This window comes from Amia ocellicauda, chromosome 22, assembly GCF_036373705.1.
Source record: "Amia ocellicauda isolate fAmiCal2 chromosome 22, fAmiCal2.hap1, whole genome shotgun sequence".
In the NCBI taxonomy this organism is placed as follows: Eukaryota; Metazoa; Chordata; class Actinopteri; order Amiiformes; family Amiidae; genus Amia; species Amia ocellicauda.
In genome coordinates this window covers 5,792,107-5,819,926 of record NC_089871.1, presented here as the reverse complement: position 1 = coordinate 5,819,926, position 27,820 = coordinate 5,792,107, and the positions used below count along the sequence as shown (strand labels likewise).

At 41.7% G+C, this 27,820-nt stretch overlaps 1 protein-coding gene across 2 annotated transcripts; it reads right to left on the bottom strand.

Annotated features, from left to right (window-relative positions):
• Positions 1-132: 132 nt before the first annotated feature.
• mlxipl (MLX interacting protein like) lies at positions 133-27,617 on the bottom strand. 2 transcript variants are annotated; one of them, XM_066696114.1, is made up of 22 exons: positions 26,845-27,617; positions 23,266-23,372; positions 22,758-22,840; positions 22,313-22,402; positions 21,835-21,876; positions 17,124-17,298; positions 16,718-16,798; positions 12,672-12,823; positions 11,817-12,465; positions 11,642-11,715; positions 11,102-11,384; positions 10,715-10,827; positions 10,407-10,526; positions 10,083-10,210; positions 9,867-9,990; positions 9,481-9,610; positions 5,419-8,066; positions 5,235-5,303; positions 4,865-5,011; positions 2,604-4,546; positions 2,049-2,143; positions 133-528 (listed from the first exon to the last, which is right to left on the bottom strand). In XM_066696114.1, exons 1-17 carry the CDS (start codon positions 27,201-27,203, stop codon positions 7,924-7,926), a joined length of 2,853 nt encoding a protein of 950 aa, XP_066552211.1. In that variant the 5' UTR covers positions 27,204-27,617; the 3' UTR covers positions 133-528; positions 2,049-2,143; positions 2,604-4,546; positions 4,865-5,011; positions 5,235-5,303; positions 5,419-7,923. The 2 variants fall into 2 exon arrangements, with proteins under 2 accessions (XP_066552211.1, XP_066552210.1); XM_066696113.1 differs by having other exon boundaries at positions 2,049-4,546.
• Between the last annotated feature and the right edge of the window lie 203 nt (positions 27,618-27,820).

Below are 27,820 nucleotides of genomic sequence, written 5' to 3'. Positions count from 1 at the left end.
TGTCATTGATGTGATGGACGATGTCAATAGGAGGAGTTGTCAAGATTCTGCCCTTTACTGCTTCAGGATTGGTACATACGTATATGCAAATGTTTTCACAGGTAATTGCCAACAATTTAATTTAACAAGTCATTCATTTTCTAAACCTTTATTTCATCAAGGATAAAAATATTAAAGAAATAATGCAAAACCATTACCTATAAAAATAAAAATGATAGGGCGCTATTCCCCTAATTCATGGTGACTGCATTTTTAAATATACAAAAATAAAATACAATATTTTTACAAACGCAAGATGAACCAGGGTCTTCTCCCCCCAATTCCAGAGTGACACAATGATTGTCTTGTGTAAAGGCTTGCTTGCAAGCCAGCAATTCAGCAGTAAAACAGCAGCATAGCAGATTCGGTAATTTCTCTCGATGCACTCCATCCTACATGCGTTACAGAGCCATCCCAGTCAAATCCTGAGAAATCGCCAAACTGTCTTCCATCACCTTGCGGGAAATATCCTCCTCCTCCCACACAGTACTGAAATGAAAGGATTCTCGTGTTAAACATGCCATATGATGTCACGTGACAAGTAGGATTCACTCATACTGCACCAAAGATCCTCTATTTAAATTTCAATTCTGACTATTTTACATTGGAACATCCATCGTACATGAAGTTATGCATTATGGGAATTGCAAGGAATTCCGGTGGTGTTTTTCTCCCTCTCTATATAAAGGAAAACTATGCCTCCTAGATCTAGGATCTGTGCCTCACTGTTCGTGTGATCATGAATATTCATTAAGCCGGCAACTAGAGACAGCACTTCAGTGATAAAAAGTTACTGTCAAGCCAGGTGAAAACCCTGTTGAAATAATAACTGGTATATATTAAGGCAGTGGTAGTCAATAGGCGGACCGCAAGCCAAATCCAGACTGCCAGACGCTTATGACTGGACTGCAAGAATAATCTGAATTAACTTATTATCATGATCTTATTTATTGATTTATTTATTTATCATTACAGAGGTTTGTTGCACTCAGTGCTTGTTATTGTGTGGAACCTAGTAGCAGCCCTTCCTGACGTATTAATATGGGATGTCCTATATAGAGCCCGTGATCCAGTTAGTCAGTGAGTTGATTGCTTGCAGATTCGCAGATTCCCAGACCCCCACCCTGAATTACTCAATCATCTTTGCCCTCATTTTTCAACATTACTTTTGTGCAGAGCACAGTGGCACAAAGGGGAAAATGCTGAAGACTTGAAACTAATGGAGAAGACACGAAATGAAAGTATCTATTATGTTTATCTACATGCCTACAATAATCTTCAACAAATACAAATTTAAAGTGGTCTGAGACTGTTTTAATACTAATATATACGTTCATTTCAACATTTTGTTTTTGTACTGTGAAGCAACTAGTTATATTACTAATTCAAGGAATTGTGTTGGAAAGGGTAATCTGAAGGTGTACACCCCCCCCTCCCCCACTTTCAAACCAAGATGGCTCTAGGGTGAATACAATCTATAGAGGATCTTTAGTACATCCATTTAGAAATTTCCCAGAGTAATCAAGTTAATTACTGCAAGTGTGCAGAACTCCAGGCCTATTTTTGCTTGTTTTGGTGTTACAATGCATACCAGCGTACTTTGATGTAAAAATGTGTACAGGTTGGCAGGTCTGTATATAGTATATTAAAAAAAATCTATTTAAACAAATCAATAAATGAACCGAACCCACAACGCCAGGCTTGCAGCAGCTTTCCTTACCCACTATTCCAGCTGAGATACAAGCTTTAACTTGAAACCTGTTTTAAGGAGCCTATAGTTGCCACAGCCAACTGTACGGATTAGTTGTATATGACTGTTCTATTCAAGTTTCAGATTAATTTATTAAGAAAAAATATATATTAAATAAAATGTATGGCCTAACTATATATGTATGTGTTCTATGGCTCTACAATAATTTTACTAACTCATGGTTACAAATGCTCAAGTGGATTGCTGCAGGGACCAATTGACATACTCCCGAGAAGTACATGCGTGTAAGTTTACTCACATGTTCAGTATTACACCCAGCTGTTCGGATTCTTGAGCAAATGGCATTTGGCTTTCTCTCATAATTTAACATAATGTAGCCTGAAACAAACTCTCCTGTAAACAAGAAACAATATTTAATTTCAATATGTATATGAAGAACTGCATTTCTTTTCCTGTGTGTCTGTGTGAACAAGGCCACTGGTCTTCCTGTGCTCCAGTACTGTGCTATTGTTCAACCCTGATACCTAGAAAAACAGGGTCTGAGAAGAACTAGTTTTCACCAGCAATTTGGTCTTGATGCATTTGATTTACCCATTTGATCATATATGGGTCTTCCTGAGCCGTTGTCCGGTAGAAACCGAACTACCACTCATCACAGGACAGACATGTGGGCCTGTTATCTTTCTCTTTGTACTTCTCTTGAGATTGCCTCTCGAACACCTTTTACACCTATTACCACTTTTAATAAAATTAATCTTGATTGAAAATGCATTATTTGAACTCTTCATAGTGCTTTAAATAAGTGCTTTATTTATGTATTGTATATCTTTATTGTGAATCTTTATTTTCATACCTTGAACACTTGGGCCATACAACTGTGTGGTAGACTGCTTGTTCCCAAAGTCATACACAACAGGAATAGCCGGTCCCCTGTTCATGTTGCACACGCCTGACCCGTACCTCACTAGAAAGCGCTGAGACAGAGCCTTAGGAGGTAGTATGGACAAGTAAAAAATCTAACATGAAAATACAGAAATACTGAGCAGAGTTTGAAATCGTTACAAACTTTATCTTTAGATTTACTAAAGATGGACAAGGTGTTGTAGTGGAAAGATGTGGACGTGACTCTGGTGAAGAGTGGATTGGCATGGAAAGGCCCAGTAGCACTGAAAGTACATAATAATAATAATAATATAAAAGAGATGAACTCACTGGGATGCAGACAAGTAATCACCCCTTTTGCTATAACACACCTGATTGAGCTGTGGTGAAACCAATTGTCTTTAGAAGTCACGTAATTGGCTGAATGGAGTCCACCTCAGTGCAATTAAGGTGTCACATGATTTCAGGTTAAATACACCTGGCTCTAGGAGGTCCCAAAGTTGGTTAGTACAATTCCTAACAAAAACTACATCATGAAGATGAAGGAACATTCAATGCAAATCTGGAATAAGGTTCTTCAAAAGCACGAATGAGGGGTAGGATACATTTCCAAGGCATTGAATATCCCTCAGAGCACAGTAAAGTCTATTATTCAAAATTGGAGAGAATATGGCACAACTGTGAATCTGCCTAGATCAGGCCATCTTCAAGAACTGAGTATCCGGGAAAGAAGGGCACCTGTCAGGGAGGCCACCAAGAAGCCTATGGCAACTCTAAAGTAGTTACAAGTCTTCCATGCTGAGCTGGGAGACACTGTGCATACTGCAACAATAGCCCGGGTGCTTCACTAAAGTGGCCTTTATGAGAGCGTGGCAAAACGAAAGTCATTGTTGAGAAAAAAAAAAAAAAAAAAAAAAAAACTCACATCAAATCTCGGCTAGAGATATGGGAGACTCTGAGACCAAGTGGAGGATGATTCTATGCTCTGATGAGACCAAAATAGAGCTTTTTGGCCTCAGTGCTAAGTGCTACGTTTGGCGCAAGCGTAACACAGCACATCATCCTGAGAACACCATCCCTACCGTGAAGCATGGTGGTGGCAGCATCATGCTATGGGGATGCTTCTCTGCGTCAGGGCCTGGAAACCTTGTAAAGATTGAGGGCAAAATGAATGCAGCAAAGTACAGAGAAATCCTGGAAGAAAACCTGCTGAAGAGACCTGGGAAGATTCATCTTCCAGCAGGACAATGACCCCAAACACAAAGCCAAAGCCACACTGGTGCGGCTTAAAAACAAAAAGGTCAATGTTCTGGAGTGGCCCAATCAAAGCCCGGACCTCAATCCAATTGAGAATATGTGGAAAGAGTTGAAAATTGCTGTTCACCAAAGGTCCTCATCCAACTTGATGGAGCTTGAGCAATTTTGCAAAGAAGAATGGGCAAAAACTGTTGTGTCCAGATGTGCAAAGCTGGTAGAGACTTAACCACATAGACTCATGGCTATAATTGCTGCCTAAGGTGCCTCTACCAAATATTGACTGAAATGGGTAATTACTTATGCATTCAATTATTTTCTGTCTTGTATTTGTAATTAATTTGCAGACTGTTTTTCACTTTGACATTGTGGACATTTTCTGTGTTGATCAGCAGCAAAAACTCCTGATTGAAGGCATTCTGATTTCATGTTGTACCACAATGAAATGTGGAAAAGTCCAAGAGGGATGAATACTTTTGAGAGCCACTGTATTTATACACACACACACACACATATATATGCACGATCAGCTTATAGTCATCAGCAGTGGCTGCATCAGCAGATCCGAAGGCCACTGGAGTCCAGCCCCCCCAGCTGTGGTCATGTCACAGAAGGTCTGGTAGAGCACCCTATTGCTGGTGATCAAATAGTAAAGACCATCTGAAAGGAAGCAAATGGAAAATTCAGATCAATGTTTACAGAAGCTCACTTTTGGGGACAGTTGAATGCAACTGACTGGTCTAGGATTGTGTACATACAAGGAATGGCAGCTGGCTGAGCTGCTATTGATAGACATGATGGAGATGAGCAGAAGTCTTACTTCAAACACACTGAGGTCGTCAGACCAGGTCTTATTTACTGGAGTCCATGATAAGAGAATAAAAAAGAATAATCCTTAAACCACCAAATCACTAAAATCATACTAGACCATTACTCTACCTAGAAGAGAAACACTCCCTCTGTCTCAAATTTCCATACCTTCATGGACATTGTATAATGCTTTGATTTCTTTGCAGCTCCTGGCCACATATTACATCTTCTCCAGGAGCCTCTGAACCTCAGTGTTGGAGTTGGTGAAGCCAATATTCATTTGTGGGGCATCAGGCAAAACACTGAAGACTTCAGCTACATCCAAACAAAAGATTAGGAGGCGACATCTTACAAGTGTTACAATACATCACATTATTTTTATAACTTACCCATTTATACAGCTGGAACAATGTAGATAAAGAACCATGCCCATCTGGGATTGAACCCACAACTCTCCACTCAGGAGTCCAGAGCCCAAACCACCAATCCACACAGCTGCCCTCATATGGGACGTACATCATAAACATGCAAGACTTACTTGAATTGGAAGTGCATATCTGAGCCTCAAGCAAAAACGAGAGCAAGAAGAGCATCCACTGCCACATTTCTGAAAGAAAAAAAACTTGAAAAGTCTTTTAAAATAACTTGCTTGATTAGAACAGTGATTGAGAAGTTTCTCCACACAAAGACAAGGTTCAAAATCTCTGTGAGATATTACATACCTGTAAATATTTTCATGAAATAAAATCTTTAAATCAAATTCTTACAGCAGGTCGGCTTTAATACTGCAGTGGAGGATGTGGGTCTGTATTTATATTTCTTCAATGGGATCCTTATCAGTGACATAAATCATTAAAAGTCATTGAAAACAACACTGCAATGCCAATACTGTGCATTAGGAGGAACACGCAGGTCTTTCAAGGTGAGCAATAAAGATTAAACTGATCTCTCTGCAGGTGACAAATACATGAAACTTCCTCGTTGTACTTTGGAATTGTCAATGTTTTATTATGTTTTTGTTGTTACAAATTTCAATAAATACAAATCTCTTGAAATGTAATTCATAAAATAAAAATTGGTACATTGCAGCATACAATTAAATTCAAAATTTGTCATACGGAATCATATCATCCGAAGGACTGCTACAAAACAAAAACCTAATAATATTTGTCAAATTTACAAAAACTAAATTTGGTTTACTTTCAATTTCTTTTTTTTTTTTTTTTGTTATTATACAGTGCATCCAGAAAGTATTCACAGCGCTTCACTTTTTACACATTATGTTACAGCCTTATTCCAAAATGGATTAAATTATTTTCCTCAATTCTACAAACAATACCCCATAATGACAACGTGAAAGAAGTTTGTTTGAAATCTTTACAAATTTATTAAAAATAAAAAACAAAAAAAAAGCACATGTACATAAGTATTCGCAACCTTTGCTCAATACTTTGTTGAAGCACCTTTGGCACCAATTACAGCCTCAAGTCTTTTTGAGTATGATGCTACAAGCTTGGCACACCTATTTTTGGGCAGTTTCTCCCATTCTTCTTTGCAGGACCTCTCACGATCCATCAGGTTGGATGGGGAGCGTCGGTTCACAGCCATTTTCAGATCTCTCCAGAGATGTTCAAATCGGGTTCAAGTCTTGGGCTCTGGCTGGGCCACTCAAGGACATTCACAGAGTTGTCCTGTAGCCACTCCTCTGTTATCTTGGCTGTGCTTAGGGTTGTTGTCCTGTTGGAAGATGAACCTTCGCCCCAGTCTGAGGTCCAGAGCGCTCTGGAGCAGGTTTTCATCAAGAATGTCTCTGTACATTGCTGCATTCATCTTTCCCTCGATCCTGACTAGTCTCCTAGTTCCTGCCACTAAAAAACATCCCCACAGCATGATGCTGCCACCACCTTGCTTCACTGTAGGGAAGGTATTGGCCAGGTGATGAGCAGTGCCTGGTTTCCTCCAGACATGACGCTTGCCATTCAGGCCAAAGAGCTCAATCTTTGTTTCATCAGACCAGAGAATTTTGTTTCTCATGGTCTGAGAGTCCTTCAGGTGCCTTTTGGCAAACTCCAGGCAGGCTGTCATGTGCCTTTTACTGAGGAGTGGCTTCCATCTGGCCACTCTACCATACAGGCCTGATTGGTGGAGTGCTGCAGAGATGGTTGTTCTTCTGGAAGGTTCTCCTCTCTCCACAAAGACATGCTGAAGCGCTGTCAGAGTGACCATCAGGTTCTTGGTCACCTCCCTGACTAAGGCCCTTCTCCCCCGATCGCTCAGTTTGGCCGGGCGGCCAGCTCTAGGAAGAGTCCTGGTGGTTCCAAACTTCTTCCATTTACGGATGATGGAGGCCACTGTGCTCATTGGGACCTTCAATGCTGCAGAAATGTTTCTGTACCCTTCCCCAGATCTGTGCCTCGATACAATCCTGTCTCGGAGGTCTACAGACAATTCCTTGGACTTCATGGCTTGGTTTGTGTTCTGACATGCACTGTTAACTGTGGGACCTTATATAGACAGGTGTGTGCCTTTCCAAATCATGTCCAATCAACTGAATTTACCACAGGTGGACTCCAATCAAGTTGTAGAAACATCTCAAGGATGATCAGTGGAAACAGGATGCACCTGAGCTCAATTTTGAGGTTCATGGCAAAGGCTGTGAATACTTATGTACATGTGCTTTTGTGTTTTTAATAAATTTGCAAAGATTTCAAACAAACTTTTCACGTTGTCATTATGGGGTATTGTTTGTAGAATTTTGAGGAAATAATTAATTCAATCCATTTTGGAATAAGGCTGTAACAAAGGGTGGAAAAAGTGAAGCGCTGTGAATACTTTCCGGATGCACTGTACAGTTGTAAAAAAATAAAACCTTTACTGGCTCAGACAGTAACACACTCACTGTTATCCATACATTTCCTGCCTTGATGAAACAATACAATGCTGGGGTTATTAAATCTCTTTCAGAACTCTGGTCAGCAAATCTGACTACAATCGCATTGGGAGCTGATGGCAACTTCCATTTCAGTTGGTTGTGGTGGTGTGGCTTCAGACTGTTTTATGAATGAGTCGAGGTCCCCAAACTCCCTGAACGTTCAGCTAATTCAGCAACAAAACTGAGAAATCCGACCTCACATGGCATTGGAGGAGTACACCGCATATAGTGACACTGCAGCACCAATATCGGCGAGTGGTTCCGTGTCACAGCTGTACAGTCAGACAGCCCGCTGTCACGAGAAGGCCTGCGGTTGTGGGGAGTAAGTGTTGCTAGGGTTGCTCTGGGTCACAGCCTGTGTGGCCTGCTCGGGGACGAGGGTGGGATCGGTCAAGATGGAGGTGGAAGTGCTGAGGTGGCGGAGTGAGCTCAATACAGCTGTGAGCGACAGAAAGGAAAAAAGGAGAAGACCGTGTGTAGGTTTTGTGCAGAACACAGATTAAAGCGAGTTCAACAGAGTTAATCTCACTGCAACAGATATACGATTGAGTCAACTACATAACATTTAACAGACTTTGCCCAGAACCAGTCTTTAATCTTTTATTTAACCCTAAGAAATATTAAGCCTCCCTCTCCCTCCATGTATGGATAAAAAAAAAATCTAAACTATTATTCACATACATGAAGAAATGTTGTCAGTAATGAAACTGAAAGAGGTCATAAATGTGGTCCATTCACTGTACTAGATTGTGTAGCCTCCACACCCACACAGGTTTCTATCCAAATTATATAAAAGAAACAAGGAGTACTCTCTGTATTCCTATTAAATGTGTAATCTTACAATTTACAGGCAATCAGGTAGATAAAATATAACTGTTCCAAATAAGAAGCAATATTTATGCGCTAATTATACACAATGCGTTTATTTCATGTGTAAAGTACACTCAATACAACAGCTATCACCCATGTAAAAGTAATTAAACTTTATATCCATGCCCATTTTAATGAACACCTTTGCTGACTAAACCAATACCCAGAGTCCTGCGACACAAAAACAAACCCCGCCAAATGAGAGGAGATAAGCCACTCAGCATTACAACAGGCTGCCCACATGACATTAACCCTTTACACTCCGCCCCATTATTTTTGGATCATTGGCGATCCAAGAAATTCATTGTATTTTTTTTCTAAACTACAAAATCCATGGCTTATTTGAAACTAGAGACCAAGAGCTTTCAAAGACATCTTCCTAGCTAAACTACAGTATTGCACAATCAGCAATTTCTCAGGGTGCACAGGACTAATTTGCATATCTTCATCTCTTATTTTTATTTTTTATTTTTATTTTTTTCCAGGCGATTAACCCTTTATAATACGAAAGGCTATTTTTTATTTAATTTGATACAAGATAAAATGCATATGGCCTAAACTATCAAGGAGCTACACACTAATAAATAAATCAGGAAAATAAGGCAGAGTGTAAAGGTTCATCATAAAAGTCTAAACATAAAATTGATTCAATTCCCTGACATTCCTCTAGGTGGAAGCAAACAATTTAATAACAGACTCCGGTGCTGCAGTTTGTTTTCCGTTTTTGATTTTTGGAATTGAAAGTCTACTGCCGTTTGTGGGCAGTATGGCTTATTCAGAATGACTTTGTCTACAAGCACAATGTATATTTAATGTATACATTAATGAAAACAAAAATAGTTTGATCCCCAATAAGTATCAAGAGACAGACATCCAGTATCCGTGGCTAGAAATACAGGCTGGATCTCAGATCTCTGTGTGGCCAGTCACACACTCATTCATGCCACCTGCTACACAGGACTCTCGGAGCCGAAGGACTTACTGGGTCTGAGAGCAGGAAGGGAACAGTGCTGGTCCAGCCAGGAGAGAGTGGTGCGACACAAGTCTTCCACACTGGCAGTAGACACCATCCCATTGTAGGACTCAAACAGCGGCTCAATTATAATGCTGAACTGAATTAGGACTGTATTAAGGAAACCAAGCTCAGAGCAGGTCTTGAAACTGCTATTAAATCAAACCTTTGGATGCTCCATGGGGTGCCAAACCCTCACCCTGGCACTCCAGAGTGGCTATAGATACAGCTGTTCTCGACCTTCTTTATGATCAGAAATGATTTTGTCTAGGTCACTATGTTTAAGATGTCTGCTCTCATACACTGTGCTTACTCAGTGCCTACGGTATAGAAAAAAAAATAAACGTGAAGGATACAATCCAGAACTTCCAATTCTGCAGCGTTTGTGCCCTCACATAGTCCCGGAACATCTCTCTCATGTGGTCGAAACGCTGGCGAGTGATGGGCACCCCGGTAGCGGGGAGCTGTTGCTGGCACACACTGCGAAGGGGACAGACACAGAGACATCAGTCAGGATGGCACACAGCTGTACGTCTCTGTAAAGCCCTATCCTAGCCGTGAGGGGAACTCACTTGATGGCAGAATTGAGTGCCACGATCTCCACGCGCAGTCTCTGGGCCTCGTCGTGAAGCTGCGCCCTCTCCTGCTGCATCTTGCCGATGTACTCAGCAGTCTTCTGCAAGGTGGTGGCTTTGCTGATCTATAGGAAAATGGGGGGGGAAGAACAGTTACAACGAGGGAGCACAGAGGAACAGTCAGGACATTAGTCCCTCACGTATAACCCTCTAGACTGTAAGACACTCATAGCATCTATGTGGCATTGTGGGTCAAAAGAACGAATAAGTAGAATTCAGGTTATTAATCTGAAGCCCCACACTGATGAGAATGATGCGTACTTTGATGCTGGGCTGTGAGCTCAGTGTCGTCACCAGGCCGTGCAATGTGTCAAAGCCCAGTTTGATGTTGAATCGCCTTTTCTGTTCCGCAGAGATGTGCGTGATTCTTCTTGTCTCCACCTGCAAGAGAATGGAGTGAGAGAATGGATGTGATGTGCCGTCTGTCCTGAACCGGACGCTGCAGGCCCTGAACTTTTGGGAAACTATCTTGTTTCGTTTAAGGCTGTGGTTTCACACAATGCAGTAATTCCTGCTGTCCATCTTGCATACGATGATGATGATGATGATTTTGTTGTATCCAGTCTTACCTTGGTATGCTCCGGCCTGACTTGGGTGGGGTTGGAATGTGGTGACTGGGGGCTGGGGCTCTTCTCTGAAGGGTGTGTTGGGGATAACTGGTCTGAATTCCTCCGGAAACTCACTGGGGGGGGGAACATTGGAAAAAATAAAAGGTGATTTTCAAGGATCATGCACAAATGCGTCTGAAGGTCCAGTGGATGTGTGCAAGATGCAGTAAGCTAAACAAAACCACATTCAGGTAGCACGTCAGCTTGAGGTATGCATGGTTAATTTATAAGAGTTGCATGATCAAAGGTTAATTAACAAACTATAATCTATCCAGTTGCAAGAACCAGTTTTAAATCAACTTGACTCATAGCTAAAGTTCATAGCAGTCTCTTAGTTTTGATACAGACCTGTTAAAGACGTCTTCTCGTTGAACGTCTGTACTGGGGACAGCTTTTCTGACTTGGGTACCAGGAGAGGTGAGGACATAGACATGGTATTTTGCGTCAGTAAAGCGGACACAGCCGAGCCATGAGTTGAGCTGGTGCTCTGACTCCCATCTGGGATTATCATTGTCTGACAGTGTAGTGGTGTCAGCATTGGGATTCCTGCAGATTGGGATGGGCTGTGCGGTTTCTGGGCTGTGGTCTCCACCATGCTAGTTCCACAAGAGAAATGCACACCACCACTGGACTGTACAAGACAAAATAAAAGGTACATTACTAATTATAATGATTTCCCTCAATAGCTCAAAGTCTCGAGTCTAGCATGATGAAACACTAACAATCCTGTTACACATGTTGCTGCAATACCTACTTTAAAAACGTTAGGTTGGCCAAGGTGCATTTAGTCAGCCAGACTTCAGCTTCCTCATTAGATGCATGTCAACCAAAAACAGCAGTAAGAACTAAATTATATCTGTGAAACACCTCGTGAAATCACAAACTTACTGGGGAGGTGGGAGAAGTGGAAAGATGTGTCCTGGCCTCTACCCCAGGAGGGTCAAAACTCAGTGTGGATTTACCTGGGGGAAAAAGCACAAACATGGCAAAAAGACTTGTTCAATCCTTGATGGAAGACACAAACCAGGAAGTGTTTACAAGGTACAGTATCAGCTTTACTCACGTTCTGGTGTGCTGGTTGACAGCAGTTTTGCCAAGCAGCTGGTCTGCATGGGGGAGGAAGAGGTGAGCACAGACCTCTTGGACTTGACACTGGCTGTTTTCTGCTTGTATTTCATCCCACTTCCTTGAGGCACAGAGAAGTTATGGGGCATGGTCACAGGAGGAAGGCCCGACTGGGTGTTGAAAGGAGATGGGTACCCTAAAGACGCACAGGGGGCCGGCGAGTACACCTCAGGGGCCGCGTAGCCGTGTCCTGTGTGCTCCTGAGGAATGAGGGTTGACGTCAAACCCGTGTGAGTGATAACCGAGGACGTGACCGAAGAGTTGTATCCGTATTTGTGACCGGGTGTGGAATACGGGGTGAAAGGTGAGTCCTGGGCAAGGGCAGACATGTTCGGGTGTGTCAACGCTGTGCTGCTCGTATAATGTTCATGCCCATACGGGGTCGTTACCGGCACCAAGTCAGAGCGGTGGTATTCCGATTGATGGCTGTAGTCTACCTCTGTTTTGTATTTGGGGTCAGAGGTCATGCCACTGTGATTATAAGCCATCCCAGGGGGCAAAGACTGTCTGTGATAAATGGAGTCTGAATGCGCATCGGAGGAGGAAGGTACAGACAGTCTACTGGCATTACCCAGTACAGCATTCGCCTGGGAACACAAGAAATCAGAATCAACAAACAGCACAAATCTCTATCCATCTGTTCAAACACTCAGAAGACATCTCCAGTACTGCTTTAACGTGGATGGATTAAATTAGTTTTGCCCAGCCTTCTGTAAAAACAAAATGGACGCATTATAGTAAAGAAGCTTCAAGTCTATAGTCTGCCCTTCATTACCCAATACCGTGCACTGACCTGTGCCAGCTGGCTCTCACCGGGCATCAGAGTGCCTGCCGTCATGGAAGCCGGTCCTGGGGAAAACACGCTGCCCGACATGCCGCCAAAATACCCACAGTCTGCAAAGCCAGCCTGCTCCAGAGATTGGCCGCGATAGCTCATGAAGATATCTGGAACAACAACCACCGCCACGTTACACTCACCTGCTCAACAGATCACTTTCTTCATACACAAACATCTGAGAAGCAACTGCAGCTGAAGATCCCTCAAGAGTCTTTTAGACATGCTAGATATAGGACTTGTAAGGTCAAGGCATACTAGCCAGTTACACTTATAATTATAATAATTTATTGCCGATAATTGACACCGTATGCAATAACACTTGGTAGATGAAGTTTAATCTGGTTCTGTTTTAGGTCTCATTTTACACTAAGAGCTACACGTTTTATTCTGCAATTAAAAGCAATGTACAAGTTAAATCAGTTTGAAATAATTAATATTTAGGTGACTAATTGTATGACCACGTATACAAAAAAAAAAAAAAAACATTTTTTCTTTTTGAGGGAAGGGCGTTTTCAAAAAACCCTCTGCAAAAAGGAGAAGTGAGAATATCAGCCTCTATTTGCCAAGACCTTAAAATCAATTCTGGTATTTATTTCCACACTGATGGGTGGGAAGTAACAACAACAAAAATATGAATGTTTCAATTTCTATTCTTGTCACAGTTTTATCTGATGTAAATACAGAAGAAAAAAATGGTCAGAAAAACCACTTCAGAATTCCCTTAGTAAGATGAAAACAAAGGAAGGTATTTTGACAGCCCAATATAAACAATATTAAATTTGTGTCACATAAAATATCACAATACATCTCCCAACTTTTAGTTAGTGTGTGAAACGCATATTGCGACTACAGTCGAATATAGCACATAGGGACAGAAAGGTGAAAATCTCCTAAAAAGCTCTGAATTCCAAGAAACTGCAATCATTCATCTACATTGTACGGACACAAGAGTGGCACAACCACCCCCAATTAACTATTATGGGCACAAAGTAATGAAGTATCGGCTGTGTCAAATGATCACATGATAACATTGTGCTGTATTTATAAACTGTTGCACCTGCCAAATTATGCATTACACAGCAAAGTCATGCAAACTCTGGCAGCCTTACAGAAAGAAAGCTGGTCATCCACATTACATTTTTGCCATTCAGCACCAATCTTTTATAGAATTAAAAGTACATTCATAATAAGTCAAAAACAATTTGCTTGTTTTTCAATTTGTTTTTGTAAAGGATGTGCTGCCCAGGAGGGGGTAGCTTTAGCTAAATCAACCCCACCATAAAAACAAAATATGCTACATAAATCTGGACTGTTCACAAATATCCTTCTCTGAAGAAAAAACACCACAAGATTCACTCAGGAATGACCTGCTGGGAAACATACAGCTCAGTATTTTCAAGCGAATAGGCACTTCACAGATTTCAGTCAGACTTCTCTACATCTTGAACATACTTACCAAAATGAGTAACTCGCAATGGAGGCATAGTTTAGTTTCCAAAGCATGACAAAGACGCAGGGAGTGCGATCTCAACGCAGTGAAGAGAAAAGCATCCAGATCGTTAGTCACACAACCAGCTACTAAAACTCACAAACATTGTGTCTTGGATCTAAAGAAGTGAAGGTGAATCTGCAGAGTAATATTCGCAGCCTCTGTTCATAACAGTGAGGCACAGACATTTTTTTACCGCTATTAAAAGGATCCGAGCATCACACGGAAAAGCAGCAGACCGTTGCCTTGTGACAAACCTCGACAGCTGGGGACAGGCCAAGGGATTGGATATCAATGGGCTGTGGAGCCCAATGGAAATGCTGCCAACTTGACATGCATGGGTTTGAAAAAGCTACAGTAAGAGCTGGACTACACCGATCAGCCATAACATTATGAGCACTGACAGGTGAAGTGAATAACACTGATCATTTCATTATCATGGCACCTGTCAGTGGGTGGGATATATTAGGCAGAAAGTGAACATTTTGTCCTCAAAGTTGATGTGTTAGAAGCAGGAAAAATGGGCAGCGTAAGGATCTGAGCGACTTTTGTTTTGTACGCAGTTTGTTGCGTATGGGGCTGCGTAGCCGCAGACCAGTCAAGGTGCCCATGCTGACCCTGTCCACTGCTGAATGCGCCTACAATGGCATGTGAGCATCAGAACTGGACCACGGAGCAGTGGAAGAAGGTGGCCTGGTCTGATGAATCACGAGTTCAAGGTGTTGACTTGGCCTCCAAATTCCCCAGATCTCGATCTAAATCGAGCATCTGTGGGATGTGCTGGACAAACAAGTCCGATCCATGGAGGCCCCACCTCACAACTTACAGGACGTAAAGGATCTGCTGCTAACATCTTGGTGCCAGATACCACAGCACACCTTCAGACGTCTAGTGGAGTCCATGCCTTGACCGGTCAGGGCTGTTTTGGGACCTACACAATATTAGGCAGGACATAAAGTTATGGCTGATCGGTGTATGTTAGTCTGTTTTAGGTTATTTAGTCAAATGAAATCACTAATTCACAGTATTTGCTAATAAAATGAGATTCAGTTGTCATTTACACCAAATAAAAAAACAAAGGTAAATAAAGAAACTCAGTGTCAGATCCTTAAAAAATGTAAAACTAGAGTTGCTGACCGTGTAGCAATCCTGGGGGGGCAGAAACCGCATATTAAATTCTGCTGACCTCATGTCTTTATTAGCCTCGTATATGGTTTCTATATGGTCCTTGTTGATGCAGAAATTCCCTCATTTTTGTCCTCCCTACTAACCAAAGCTCTTGAGACGTGATGCGTGTGGTCAACCACATCCAGTTTCACTTCCCAGCTGTGGACGACACCCCCCCACCCTCACGAGCTGACCTCCCGTTGGCACCCTAGAGGCAGGGGAAATGTCATGAACACTAGATTTTTTTTTTTTTAAAGTGCTAAATTCGCCATAGCTGTCACACACACACACAAGGTAGAATACTGGAATGAGCCATTTAAACAACTACCAATAATTCCCTTCTTTCTATCATTCTTGTAATAATTTCTAAAACAATGACAGCACAGGGCTTTGACTTAGATACCAGGTAGAGGATACAGCTGATGCTTTTACTGATCAGCGGTCACTCTCCCCTGGGTTTTGCAATTATGTCAAGTCCAAATGTAACTTGCATCAGCAACAGGATAGCGGTATGTCAGAGAATGTCAATGCTTGGACCACATAAGTTTAAAAAATAACAAGGAGATCAGCTAATTTATAAAGAGTAAGTGAGTCAGTTTCACAGCCATATTTCCCCACCCTAAAAAATGCACTTTCAATCATATACTTTATAACAAACTATACTATTACATACATGATATACTGAATTACCTTTTTTAAACATGGTGCAGAGAAAATGTAAATCAAGCACAGCTTTTACTTTAGTTTATGGCATAAAAGCGTGTTAAGCGATCAAAAACTTAGAGAGTCTGGACACACACACACACACATATATATATATATTACAGCAATGAGTGATAATATGCTTTTGACATGATTAAACCATTATCCAAAAATCACTATTACTGCTGCGAGGAAAACTATTCTACCTCTTATTGCCAATACAGACAGGGCCAGAGAAGAATAGAAGATGCAGGATTGATTATGGTGCGTGCTTGTTCACCTTATAAAATCTTAAGTATGGAGCCTAATCATATGGAAATTCTAGCAACAAAAAGATGCCACATATGTACAATACATTTAGCAAACAAGAATTTTCTAAGAAGAAAACTCACTCGCTTTGTATGAACTTCAACTACTATTGTACTGACTACAATACAGTGAAAGTTCCTATAGTTCCTAAAGTTAACTATTCATTAAATGAGTTTTAGAAATTCAAAACAAATAAATCACTCACTCCTTGGTCTCCAATAATATCATACCAGAGCCCCGAGAGGCTCCGGAGATAAAGACATCTACCAAATGAACAAAACTGAGTCGGAATAGAAAGACGGACAGCGAGTCGGAGAACCGAGCTCTTCCGTACCTGGGATGTCCATGAAATCATCCAGGTTGGGCTGCAGTGGAGTCAGTCCGGGCTGGATCATGTCAGCATTGCTGGTGTAAGCTGGAGATATGAGAGAATGAAACATATAATTGGGAGGGTGTGTGCGAGTGTGTGGATGGATGTGGGTGTGTGTAAGAAAGACAGAGAGCCCGGGATTCATCTTTTACATAATTAACTAATTTTACAACTTCCTTAATCCAGCTTGCTTTGTATCGGCAAGGGGGAAATGTGCTGCGTGTCAGAATCACTCACATGACCGTCCCTGGTTCTCTCTGTATGGTTAGACCACACAACTTATTCTCTTGCATGAACGATGAGGCTGGATGTGGATGAAGCCACAAACAACCACTATTTACTAGTCTACCGTTTAGCCGTACACACTCACTGTTGTGCCAGTCCGCGCCCCAGTGGCAGGGCTTCTGCGTCATAGTGAACAGGGTGTCCGAGATGTCCGACAGGAAGCAGTCTAGGTCAAACATATGGGCTTCCTCCTGCATGGGCACGGGTTCCTGGAACATCTGATTGGGCCATTTCTTCACGCCCTCTTGGTAAACATTCCCCTAGTGGACAAACAAAAGTACTGAACATTGGTGCAGAGAAAAATCACATCCAGAACCACTGCAGAAACACAGATGTGTGGTTGTTGTTAATTTAAATCAGCAAACTCAACATAAAAAACTAATTTGTTCCCTTGAAGCTAATTCTGATCAAAAGTGTGAACATTTTCAAAAGATAGCCACCTAGTGAAATCAAATGGACTAAATACCTCTGGGATTTATGGTTAAATATGCCCCTGTTAAATTATACATTTGCTGAAAGAGGCCTGGTTGCCAAGTAGAGGACTCTATACAAGTAATCAAACAAGCAAAATATCTTGAGGAGAGTCAGGTTTTATAGAAGCAATGTGGAAAGGCACGAGTCTATATCACATTAAAGATGTCAAAGTTCACTGCATGAATCGGTGAGTTTTAATTGCGGAGAAATGCAACATAGAAGCTGTTATTTGGCTTAAATAACTTCTTTCAGCCCACATCTCTCTGCTGGTATAGATATCAAGGTTTCACTTCTTCCAAAGCATGCAAGGCTTATTGCTAGCAGACATATTGCTTAAAAAGAGACCTCGCTGTCATTTACTGAATCTGCACCCAATTTATCACCAGATAACGAGTCTCCCAAAAGACTAACATCAAGACAAAATCATAACACAGGAAACAATAGGATTAGCAAGAAAATATTTGCTTCACCATACATTTTCTTAAACACTGAGCCCCTGGTATCAGTTTTCTGTGTCGACAAGCTCATGATAGGTCACCTCAACCAAACCAATCCTCAAGCACCACAGAGAATCCCAATACTAAACACACACACCACTCAACGATGGAGGCAGCAGAGCAGTGATTTTAATTAGCAAACACCACTGTGTTAAGCTACAGCATTTAGCAATAAAACCTAGAACTACCCAACTTAAATGGATGAATTCACCTGGGTAGCAATATAATTCCAGTTACAGCACCATCACTGCAGTCCAAGAGTCCCAGTGCCGTCCGCTGTGTGTGTTCATTCAAAACCCGAGTACTCACTCCTCAACGAAAGCCTGCCAGAACCGTCCCTGCTCTGTTAAAGACCCAGAAGCCCACCTTTATATATGTACTTTAAAGCTGCAATATGAGACTCCTGGACAGATATAGACCCATTGAGACATGAGGCGTTTATCACCAGGCAGAAGGGGGGGTAGTGATGAGTTCCTCTCCAGTGCTATTTTATGATAATGTGTAGCTGGCACGCACCTCCTTCCATTCAAACCTTTTGTTTTGTTTCTCTCTATTTTACCTTCCTCAGGGAGCGCTGCCGTGTCTTTTGTTCCTGACCTAATTCAAACAGCTTCGCTCACGTGCGGCTGAGCAGGGAAGCTGTCGCACGGGCCGCCCGTCTCACGCTGCCGAGCTACACCGCCTCGCTGCAGACCAGAGGAAACTCCCCCACTGATACAGAACGTCCTGAAATCGTTCCAGGTATTTCCAGCCTCCGTGTGTGAGCTGAGCAGTGAACAGCACCAGCAAAATAACACCTGCAGCTTAAAAACATCCTCATTTAGGAAAGCTGTCAATTCTCTAGTCCAGGGGTTCCCAACCCTCTCAATTACTTAACTGAATTCTTCATTTCACAATTTGCTTATATTTGACTTTTTTAATTGTTTAACTGATAAAAAGTTGGTTCCATATGCAATTTTATACTTAAATAACTCAAAGAAAATTAGTTAAATTAAGGGTTTAATTAAGTAACAAAGTTCAGTTGGAAAACAGTAGGGTAGGGGGTCGTCCAGGACTCATTCTCTTATCGTCGGTTTTAATCATTTGGGAGCCATCTGGGTGACCATTAAAGCAAAACTGCATTACATTTATTTATACAGTGAGGGGAAAAAAGTATTTGATTCCCTGCTGATTTTGTACGTTTGCCCACTGACAAAGAAATGATCAGTCTATAATTTTAATGGTAGGTGTATTTTAACAGTGAGAGACAGAATAACAACAAAAAAATCCAGAAAAACACATTTCAAAAAAGTTATACATTGATTTGCATGTTAATGAGGGAAATAAGTATTTGATCCCCTATCAATCAGCAAGATTTCTGGCTCCCAGGTGTCTTTTATACAGGTAACGAGCTGAGATTAGGAGCACTCCCTTTAAGAGTGCTCCTAATCTCAGCTCGTTACCTGTATAAAAGACACCTGTCCACAGAAGCAATCAATCAATCAGATTCCAAACTCTCCACCATGGCCAAGACCAAAGAGCTGTCCAAGGATGTCAGGGACAAGATTGTAGACCTACACAAGGCTGGAATGGGTTACAAGACCATCGCCAAGCTGCTTGGTGAGAAGGTGACAACAGTTGGTGCGATTATTCGCAAATGGAAGAAACACAAAATAACTGTCAGTCTCCCTCGGTCTGGGGCTCCATGCAAGATCTCACCTCGTGGAGTTTCAATGATCATGAGAACGGTGAGGAATCAGCCCAGAACTACACGGGAGGATCTTGTTAATGATCTCAAGGCAGCTGGGACCATAGTCACCAAGAAAACAATTGGTAACGCACTACGCCGTGAAGGACTGAAATCCTGCAGTGCCCGCAAGGTCCCCCTGCTCAAGAAAGCACATGTACAGGCCCGTCTGAAGTTTGCCAATGAACATCTGAATGATTCAGAGGAGAACTGGGTGAAAGTGTTGTGGTCAGATGAGACCAAAATCGAGCTCTTTGGCATCAACTCAACTCGCCATGTTTGGAGGAGGAGGAATGACCCCAAGAACACCATCCCCTCCGTCAAACATGGAGGTGGAAACATTATGCTTTGGGGTGTTTTTCTGCTAAGGGGACAGAACAACTGCACCGCATCAAAGGGACGATGGACGGGGCCATGTACCGTCAAATCTTGGGTGAGAACCTCCTTCCCTCCAGGGCATTGAAAATGGGTAGTGGATGGGTATTCCAGCATGACAATGACCCAAAACACACAGCCAAGGCAACAAAGGAGTGGCTCAAGAAGAAGCACATTAAGGTCCTGGAGTGGCCTAGCCAGTCTCCAGACCTTAATCCCATAGAAAATCTGTGGAGGGAGCTGAAGGTTCGAGTTGCCAAACGTCAGCCTCGAAACCTTAATGACTTGGCGAGGATCTGCAAAGAGGAGTGGGACAAAATCCCTCCTGAGATGTGTGCAAACCTGGTGGTCAACTACAAGAAACGTCTGACCTCTGTGATTGCCAACAAGGGTTTTGCCACCAAGTACTAAGTCGAAGGGGTCAAATACTTATTTCCCTCATTAACATGCAAATCAATTTATAACTTTTTTGAAATGCGTTTTTCTGGATTTTTTTGTTGTTATTCTGTCTCTCACTGTTAAAATACACCTACCATTAAAATTATAGACTGATCATTTCTTTGTCAGTGGGCAAACGTACAAAATCAGCAGGGGATCAAATACTTTTTTCCCTCACTATACATTATACATGCACAAAAAGTAACTTCCACAGACAATGAAAACAGGTCACGAATGTGATATACAGATGTGTCGAGGGCAGCGTGTCCAGAGAGGCGCACACTTTTACACCAGGGGTGAGGAGGCACGGCGTTTATTTGTGCTGTCCTGTGCGAGCTCCCCAAAGAAGTGACGAACCCCCTGAGCAGCCCCACAATGCCTCAGTGCCATCCGTGCGTTTGTGTCACAGCATCCTGGCCATCGTCAGGTGAGCACGTTCAGATGATCGCCCACCGCTCTGCAGCCGCAAGACGTGCCAGGAAGTGGGTCGATTTTGATTAACTCTCATTCAGGTCCAAACTATCTGCTGCTGGCACATATGGCGCACAAAAGGATTAGCAGGATTGTAAAGAAGTCAGAAAGAACGTGAGTCACTTGCTACTCCAGCGGCGCTCTGACGCAAGTCTTTTTACATGTTTACGGCGTTTAGAATGAATGGGAGGCTATTTATAGGAAACCAAGGGGATTCGACACTGGGAGGGGGAGACACACCAAATAAGCACAGAGCCACTAGCCTACTGATGTGAAGAATAATCCCTTAGGGTTGTTTTCTTTATTTAATTAAGTTTAAACATGAACAGAGCAGAATTTAATTAGACTTCTAAAATGAGCCGAATCATACGAATAAGTCTATTCATTAAGAACCAATATTTTTAAGAAATCAATAGCTGTGGTTGATTTAGAAATAGGCTAATGAATAGCAGAACATCTATTTCTGGACAATTTCTTTGTGCAGCTAATTAAATGTCCATGTTCACATTAAAGATGTAATTAGTCTTTTCAGTGGCACTCCTGTTTTTCCACTATGCATTTTATTTTAAACCTATACACATTTTAAACACCTGTTTTAACCCTCTCTATTAGAAATTTAAAAATTGCTTAAAGGGGAACTCCACCAAAAATCCATATTTTCTCAGGTTATTCTATAAGCTCATTCCAAGTACCAGAAATCAGAGATCAAAAAATATGCTGTGACATCTTGGAGGTGCTAATTCTGGACCTGCTTTGCTGGAAGTCAATGGAGAAAATCAGAAAAGTCACTAAAATATTCAATGTGACTCGCTTACCTTTTCCAGTACTGACAACTGACCATCTTTATTTTTCTGAAGCTGAAGAAAAATAAAACAAATTTAAATTATACATTGCTTTGATTTCAACGGTTTCCTCATTTCCACCATCTTGTGGAAAGTAATGACATTGCAGGCGTCACAACTTCACACAATAGTGTCCGGCTTTGCGTAGTTACAATTAGTCTTGTGGACCGTTGAGAAAACTGTGCATTGTGGAGAGAGAGGGCAGGAGAAGAAAAACTATTTTTGAAGAATGCAGACCAGACTTTAAATTCCTAAAATTATGCAAAAACAGTGCAAGTGTATAAAGCTATCAAGTTAGTAATTACAGGAAATTCAGGAAAATAATGATATTTTCAGAACAATTCATCTAATGAATTTCAAGAGCAACAACAATATTAAAAATAATAAAAAGTGAGACTGGTTTCATGCGAAGGCATGGTGTGCTGTTGTGCGATCATTGGCATTGACTCACTCTTTTCTTGTGGTAAATCCTCCATTTGTGATATTCTTTGATCACAACTTCTATCCTCCGCTTCCAATAGCTGCCCTCCAAAACAATAGCCTAAAATAAAACAAAGAAAACAGAGTACCACTAATAATAATAATCCTAAATTTAAGGTTTTACAACAGGAAGGTTACCATGTCAGGGCCTAGGTTGCCTTAATCTGCCCCCCAAAATCAATGTCGGATTCAAAATAAGCTTCACCATTAACTTCAATGTACACAGATTTGCATTTCTGTGACTGACCCCCTTGACCCCTCTATAACTCCAAGTTCCAGCAGGACCGAGACAGATCTTTTGGGCACACAGGCATGAAATGGGCCCGTTTGGACACAATCCTGAGATTTCCAGACATCAGAAGGTAGTGTGGAAGGTTGTGTGGTCACTGGCACTGCCACCCCGGGGACGAACTCACCTCGGGTTTGCGATGGGCATCCGCCTCAGAGCCCTCCAGTGGGGTCACAAAACCGCACACTGGGTTCTTCCTCTTCTCCACATCTACAGGCAAGGCACAGAACACACCAGTATGATCTATTTGGATCCACTTCCAGACCCTCACACTTGAAGTCAAACCACTTTCCGTTCGTTTTACATTAATCACGTCTGCCTGATAGACAATGTCTAGACTTGAATTGTATTCACCGGAAACTGCAGGAATTCTCAATTTTTACTTTGTCTACCCACATGAATTTCTCAGTGCTCCCCGTTACAGATCTTGGAGCCCTGCTCAGGCTATCATATGAACACACTTATCCCTGAATACTGAAACTTAAATATTTTGAATGCGTCAAACTTATTAAGCTGTCCAATATGTACAAAGGCATCCCTGTAGATCGATTACGATTCTCTCCCATATCGTTAGCAAAATGCACACTCTAAAATCCTTGTGTGGCTTTTCACATTAAGAGCACTGAAACACTTACATTGAATGTACCATGCTCTCCATATTCCATTGTTAAGGCGGATTTTGTCCCTCCAAAGCAACCGAAGACCTTTGAAAGACTTCCACTTTGGCGAGACAATTTTTCCACTGGAAGGAAAGAAAAAGACATTTTTAGACAATGAGAAATCTGATTTACTCATTTGCTAAATGGCATTCATCCATTTTTTTCCAGGCCTGCATGATGGAAAACTCATTTTCAGAATAAAAAGGCAGCACCATTCTCAACAAGAGGAACGTTTGTTTAATATACACATCTCCATGTTTCTAATTGATAATAAGTCAGAATATCAAGCATCAATATGAACCCAATATAACTGAAAATATCTAGAAGCCACTTTAATATGAAAGGCATGGAAGAGGTTTCATTGATACTTGATGCCAATGGGTACAATAGATGAAAATTATAGTTCTGTGGTTGTTTTCATCAGATCTGACAGAAAGCAACTATAAAACCCTAAGCCTATTTCATGGTCCACTGTGTATTATAATCTTGCTAACATCACTTGTTTTTGCACACTTAAAGTCAGCAATTACTGTCAGTGCTTGCCATTCCCCTCTCGTTGCTATACCACACTTAACACTTAACTTAATACACAGCACTTTACAAAGCAATTAATCAAAACGTTGATGAAATCCCTTCTCTTTTACTAGATGCAAAAACCTACTAATTTGCTTAAGAGAGGCCTTGATGTATTCCCTGCCTTTCGTTACTAGGAAGCCAGAAAAAAAGATTTCTCCATGTGGTTTGCATAAGATGGGAATTGACTAAACACTCCCATCAGTAAATAGGACAAAAGTAAGACATTGAAGGTGTAATCCAAACAGTAATGCACTAAACAGGGCATTGTTAAATAAGCCATCACTGTTTACCTGGCAAGGCAAAGGTCAAAAGCAATGGGAAAAGACCAATGAAGCAATAGCTGCAATAAAACGATGAATATGCAGTTTATACATTTGTTATTTTACTGCAGTGGTGTAGTCTTCACTGCCTCCCTATGCCAAGTCTGTTCACCAAGTCTGACAATAATGCAGACAAATCACAAATCAGACAAAGCTTATTGAAATTTTATTGATTTTGTGATCACTATAATATTTCTATAATATATAATAATCTATACATTATAATCTATCACTATAATAATCACTTTCTATTACAGGAGCACCATAAAAAATTCTTTATTGGTATGGATTACTAAAGCAAATGATAACTAATGACAAAAGTGTGCCGCAGTGGAACTAGGAAAGAACTCAAGAATCACATTGGCTGGTTACACATCATTATATACAAGACTAAATGTTATACAAACAAAACAAAAAGGAGAAATAAAAAGACTTTACATCACTGATCCTCCATTTAATCACCCTCTCCACTCCCACACATAATAAACTGAAATCAGATTACAGACAACTGCCGCAGCTTTACAACAGGAAAAGACTTTGTTCCCTGCATTTTATTCATACTAAATCCCTAAATATCTTACATTCCTATTTATTTAGAAAGGGTGTTAGGGGGGGGAAAGAAACACGAAATACGTGCTTTTTATAACACACTGAAGAGTTGCAATATTTCGGTCAAAGTGTGCTTACTGTATTGAGTAACAGTGCAGATTTAAAAGCAGTGTTTTGGCAAAGCTTTACAAACCTCGCATTGTGCCACGAAGGTCATTGACCACTAATTATAGCGATCCCTAGCAGTAGTAGGGACTAGACATTAGCTTTCTAAAATCATAGGAAGCGCTTTCAATGACTTCTGTGCACCCCGAGACTTCCTGATGGATAATTAATTTCGTTAAGGCCAGATGCGTCTGCTTTTTAACGACGGATTAAACAAAGAGGTTCTGAAAGCTGGTTTATAACCATTAAGATTATTAGACCTAAAAGGAAGGCACGGTGACCTGGTTGGCAGATTCTCAAAGGGTTAACCCTACAACAGTCATGTCTACACTGCTGCAGAGCAATTCAGAAAACAGGAATCGAAGGGATATTTTTGTAAATACAATACAATACAAACACAGAGGTCTTTGGCACAGTAACCACTTTTTTTTAGCTTTTATGATTTCACAACACAATGTCAAAGTGTATTGGGCCAACAAAAACATACATAATTTCATAACACTCACACCACCTAAAGGATCATTTAAAAATAAAGTAGTGAAGTAAACAAATGGCATACATTAGAGAACACATTTATATTCGATAGGCCAAGATTTCTGCTCGGTAACTTTAATCATGAAGTGTAAAGTCTATATCCACGAATACACAACCTTAAAAAAAAAAATAAGTCCATGTTTCCAAGTACCTAATCAGTAACCAGTTAAACCAGGCATATTTTATGCATTTTATGCATATAGGATGCATTTTTACCTGCGTGTTATGCAAATGAGATTAAACTGGTGCACATTTTCAAGTGTCCAAGTTAATTTTACACTCTTCAAACCGAGTTCTGTATTTGGGGATGAGTTAAGATCTGTCTGGAACAACAACAAAGCTTAATTTCAAAGCCTGCCGACCACAGCACATTTACTACAGCCAAATGAGAATCTCTTTCTGGAGGAATCTTCATAGTTTGCCATTCCAGTTCATCCCAGAGGTGTTCTTTGAATATTAAGTCATGATTTAGCCACTCATCTCTCAGATATAAAAGCTTAATAAGTGTTGCCCCTTTTTTTTTTAAAGAACTGCATTTTAAGATCTTGTGCGTGTTAGATGTCAATGATTGATGTTCAAACCACATACTTTGCTCTGGTGGGATGAAGCTCAAACTATTGTGGAAAGCATTGCAGGGTGCATAGTAATACCAGATTCAAATCTTTGACAAAATGCTACACAAAAAGATAAACTAAAGGTTTAAAGGTCACAGCCGAAGTTGTTCTAGGCTGTCCGAAGCAATGGATTATTGCAGATTCTGTCCATAATCAGCAGAGGCAGAGACCAGCACCAATGACTGAAGATGATCTTGTTATTTACCTGGCTTTGAACTTTGACCTGATGGTTTCATATTTTATGACAAGCAGTTTGAGATTAAGTACCACGGTGACACAAACAATACTAGTAAGCATGGAAGAGCACTTAAACATGACAGACTTCAGTGTATTGTGACATGAGCACAATTATGCCCTTTAAAAGAAGATTAAGAAAAGCATGTTCATTTGTGTAAGCTAGAGATAGAGCTTAACAGATTGGGCCCAATTTAAGTCAACATGACAAACACGTAATAAATAAGTACCATAAATGTTAAAGTTATACTTTTGTAAGGACGGTTGGAGAAAAATACTTCGGTGAATGCAAACAAATAACTCTTGGTTACATTTCATATGTGTACTATGTAAAGAAACTAAACCGGTTTTATTGACATTGAGTTTTTTTAATTATCATTATTATACACACATACTGATGCGATAGCAAATATCTGGTCACATGCTTGTAGCGCACATTGCCGCAGATCTGCGCAGATCTGCAGAATCCTAGCGATCCCATTGGCGGGGCCGCCCAGACCTGCGGAAATCTGCGCCACACGAACCCGACCTGCATTTCGACACCCAGTGACACAACATCGTACCTGAAAGCCAGGCTCATGCACTCAAACAGCCGGGTCAGAGTCGGGTCGATGCTCAGGCTCCCAGCGCTCCTTGGGCCGAACCTGTACGTCTGGCAGCCGGTCCGGTTGACCGTGTCGAAGTCGTACCCAGCCGCCGCCCCGCTCTTCCTCCGGCGGGGAGTGGAGTCGCTGTGCGGGGAGGAGACCATGAAGTGTCCGCTGTGGATCACCTGAGTCTGGGCAACGGACCCCCTCGCCTGTCCCGTCCCGGCGCCTGGCCCTGGTTCCTCCTCGGGGTCCGAGTCCGATTCAGAGTCGGGCAGGTTTTGGGGGTCGGGCCGGCCGGAGAACCTGGGGGCCGATCCCTCGGACTTGGCCATTGAAAGAGGTGGGTCAGCTCCTGGCACGGTTAGACACTGGACACAACCCGCCTGCCACCAGCGCCGCTCATCTGCCCAGGGGGTTTCTTCACACCATGTGCATTAAAGTGGCATCATTACTCCAACATGACGCATCCCATTAGGACACTGGAGCCGAGCCAGGCATGGCACAGTCCACGCAGGCCGCTGGTCTAAAGTTCAAAGTGAGCGCACGTTAACTTCAGTCTCTTAACTATTGAAGACTAACGACCGAGTTACACTGTAAAAGAGCAGTAGAGCTGCTGCCCCCTCGCCCCTGCCGTGTTTGTTTGGCAGCCCGGTTGCTCAACGGCGAGCCCGGCGCCCCGCAGCCCGTCCGGGTGAGGCTCAGCTGGTGCCACGTGTTTTGGATTGTGTAAAGACAGACCTCTGCCCCGAACCGACCCGCTGGACATGCGCACTGGCTGCCTCCAGCCCTGCAGGTGTGCGAACTGACAGCCTGTCAGTCGTCCATTTATCTGCGATGATAAGATAAGATAAGATAACATGATGCATGTCTATAGATATAGATGATAAATCTCCGTTTGAGTGAGTGAGTGCACCAACACACAACTTCGTAAAAAATCCAATATCTTATG

Coding starts and splice junctions, on each gene's coding strand:
- mlxipl (XM_066696113.1), bottom strand. CDS start 27,203: ATGGCCAAGTCCGAGGGATCGGCCCCCAGGTTCTCCGGCCGGCCCGAC. Junction 23,373..26,844: donor TGCATGAGCCTGGCTTTCAG/GTACGATGTTGT, acceptor CTTTCCTTCCAG/TGGAAAAATTGTCTCGCCAA. Junction 11,716..11,816: donor GTCAACCAGCACACCAGAAC/GTGAGTAAAGCT, acceptor TTTTTCCCCCAG/GTAAATCCACACTGAGTTTT.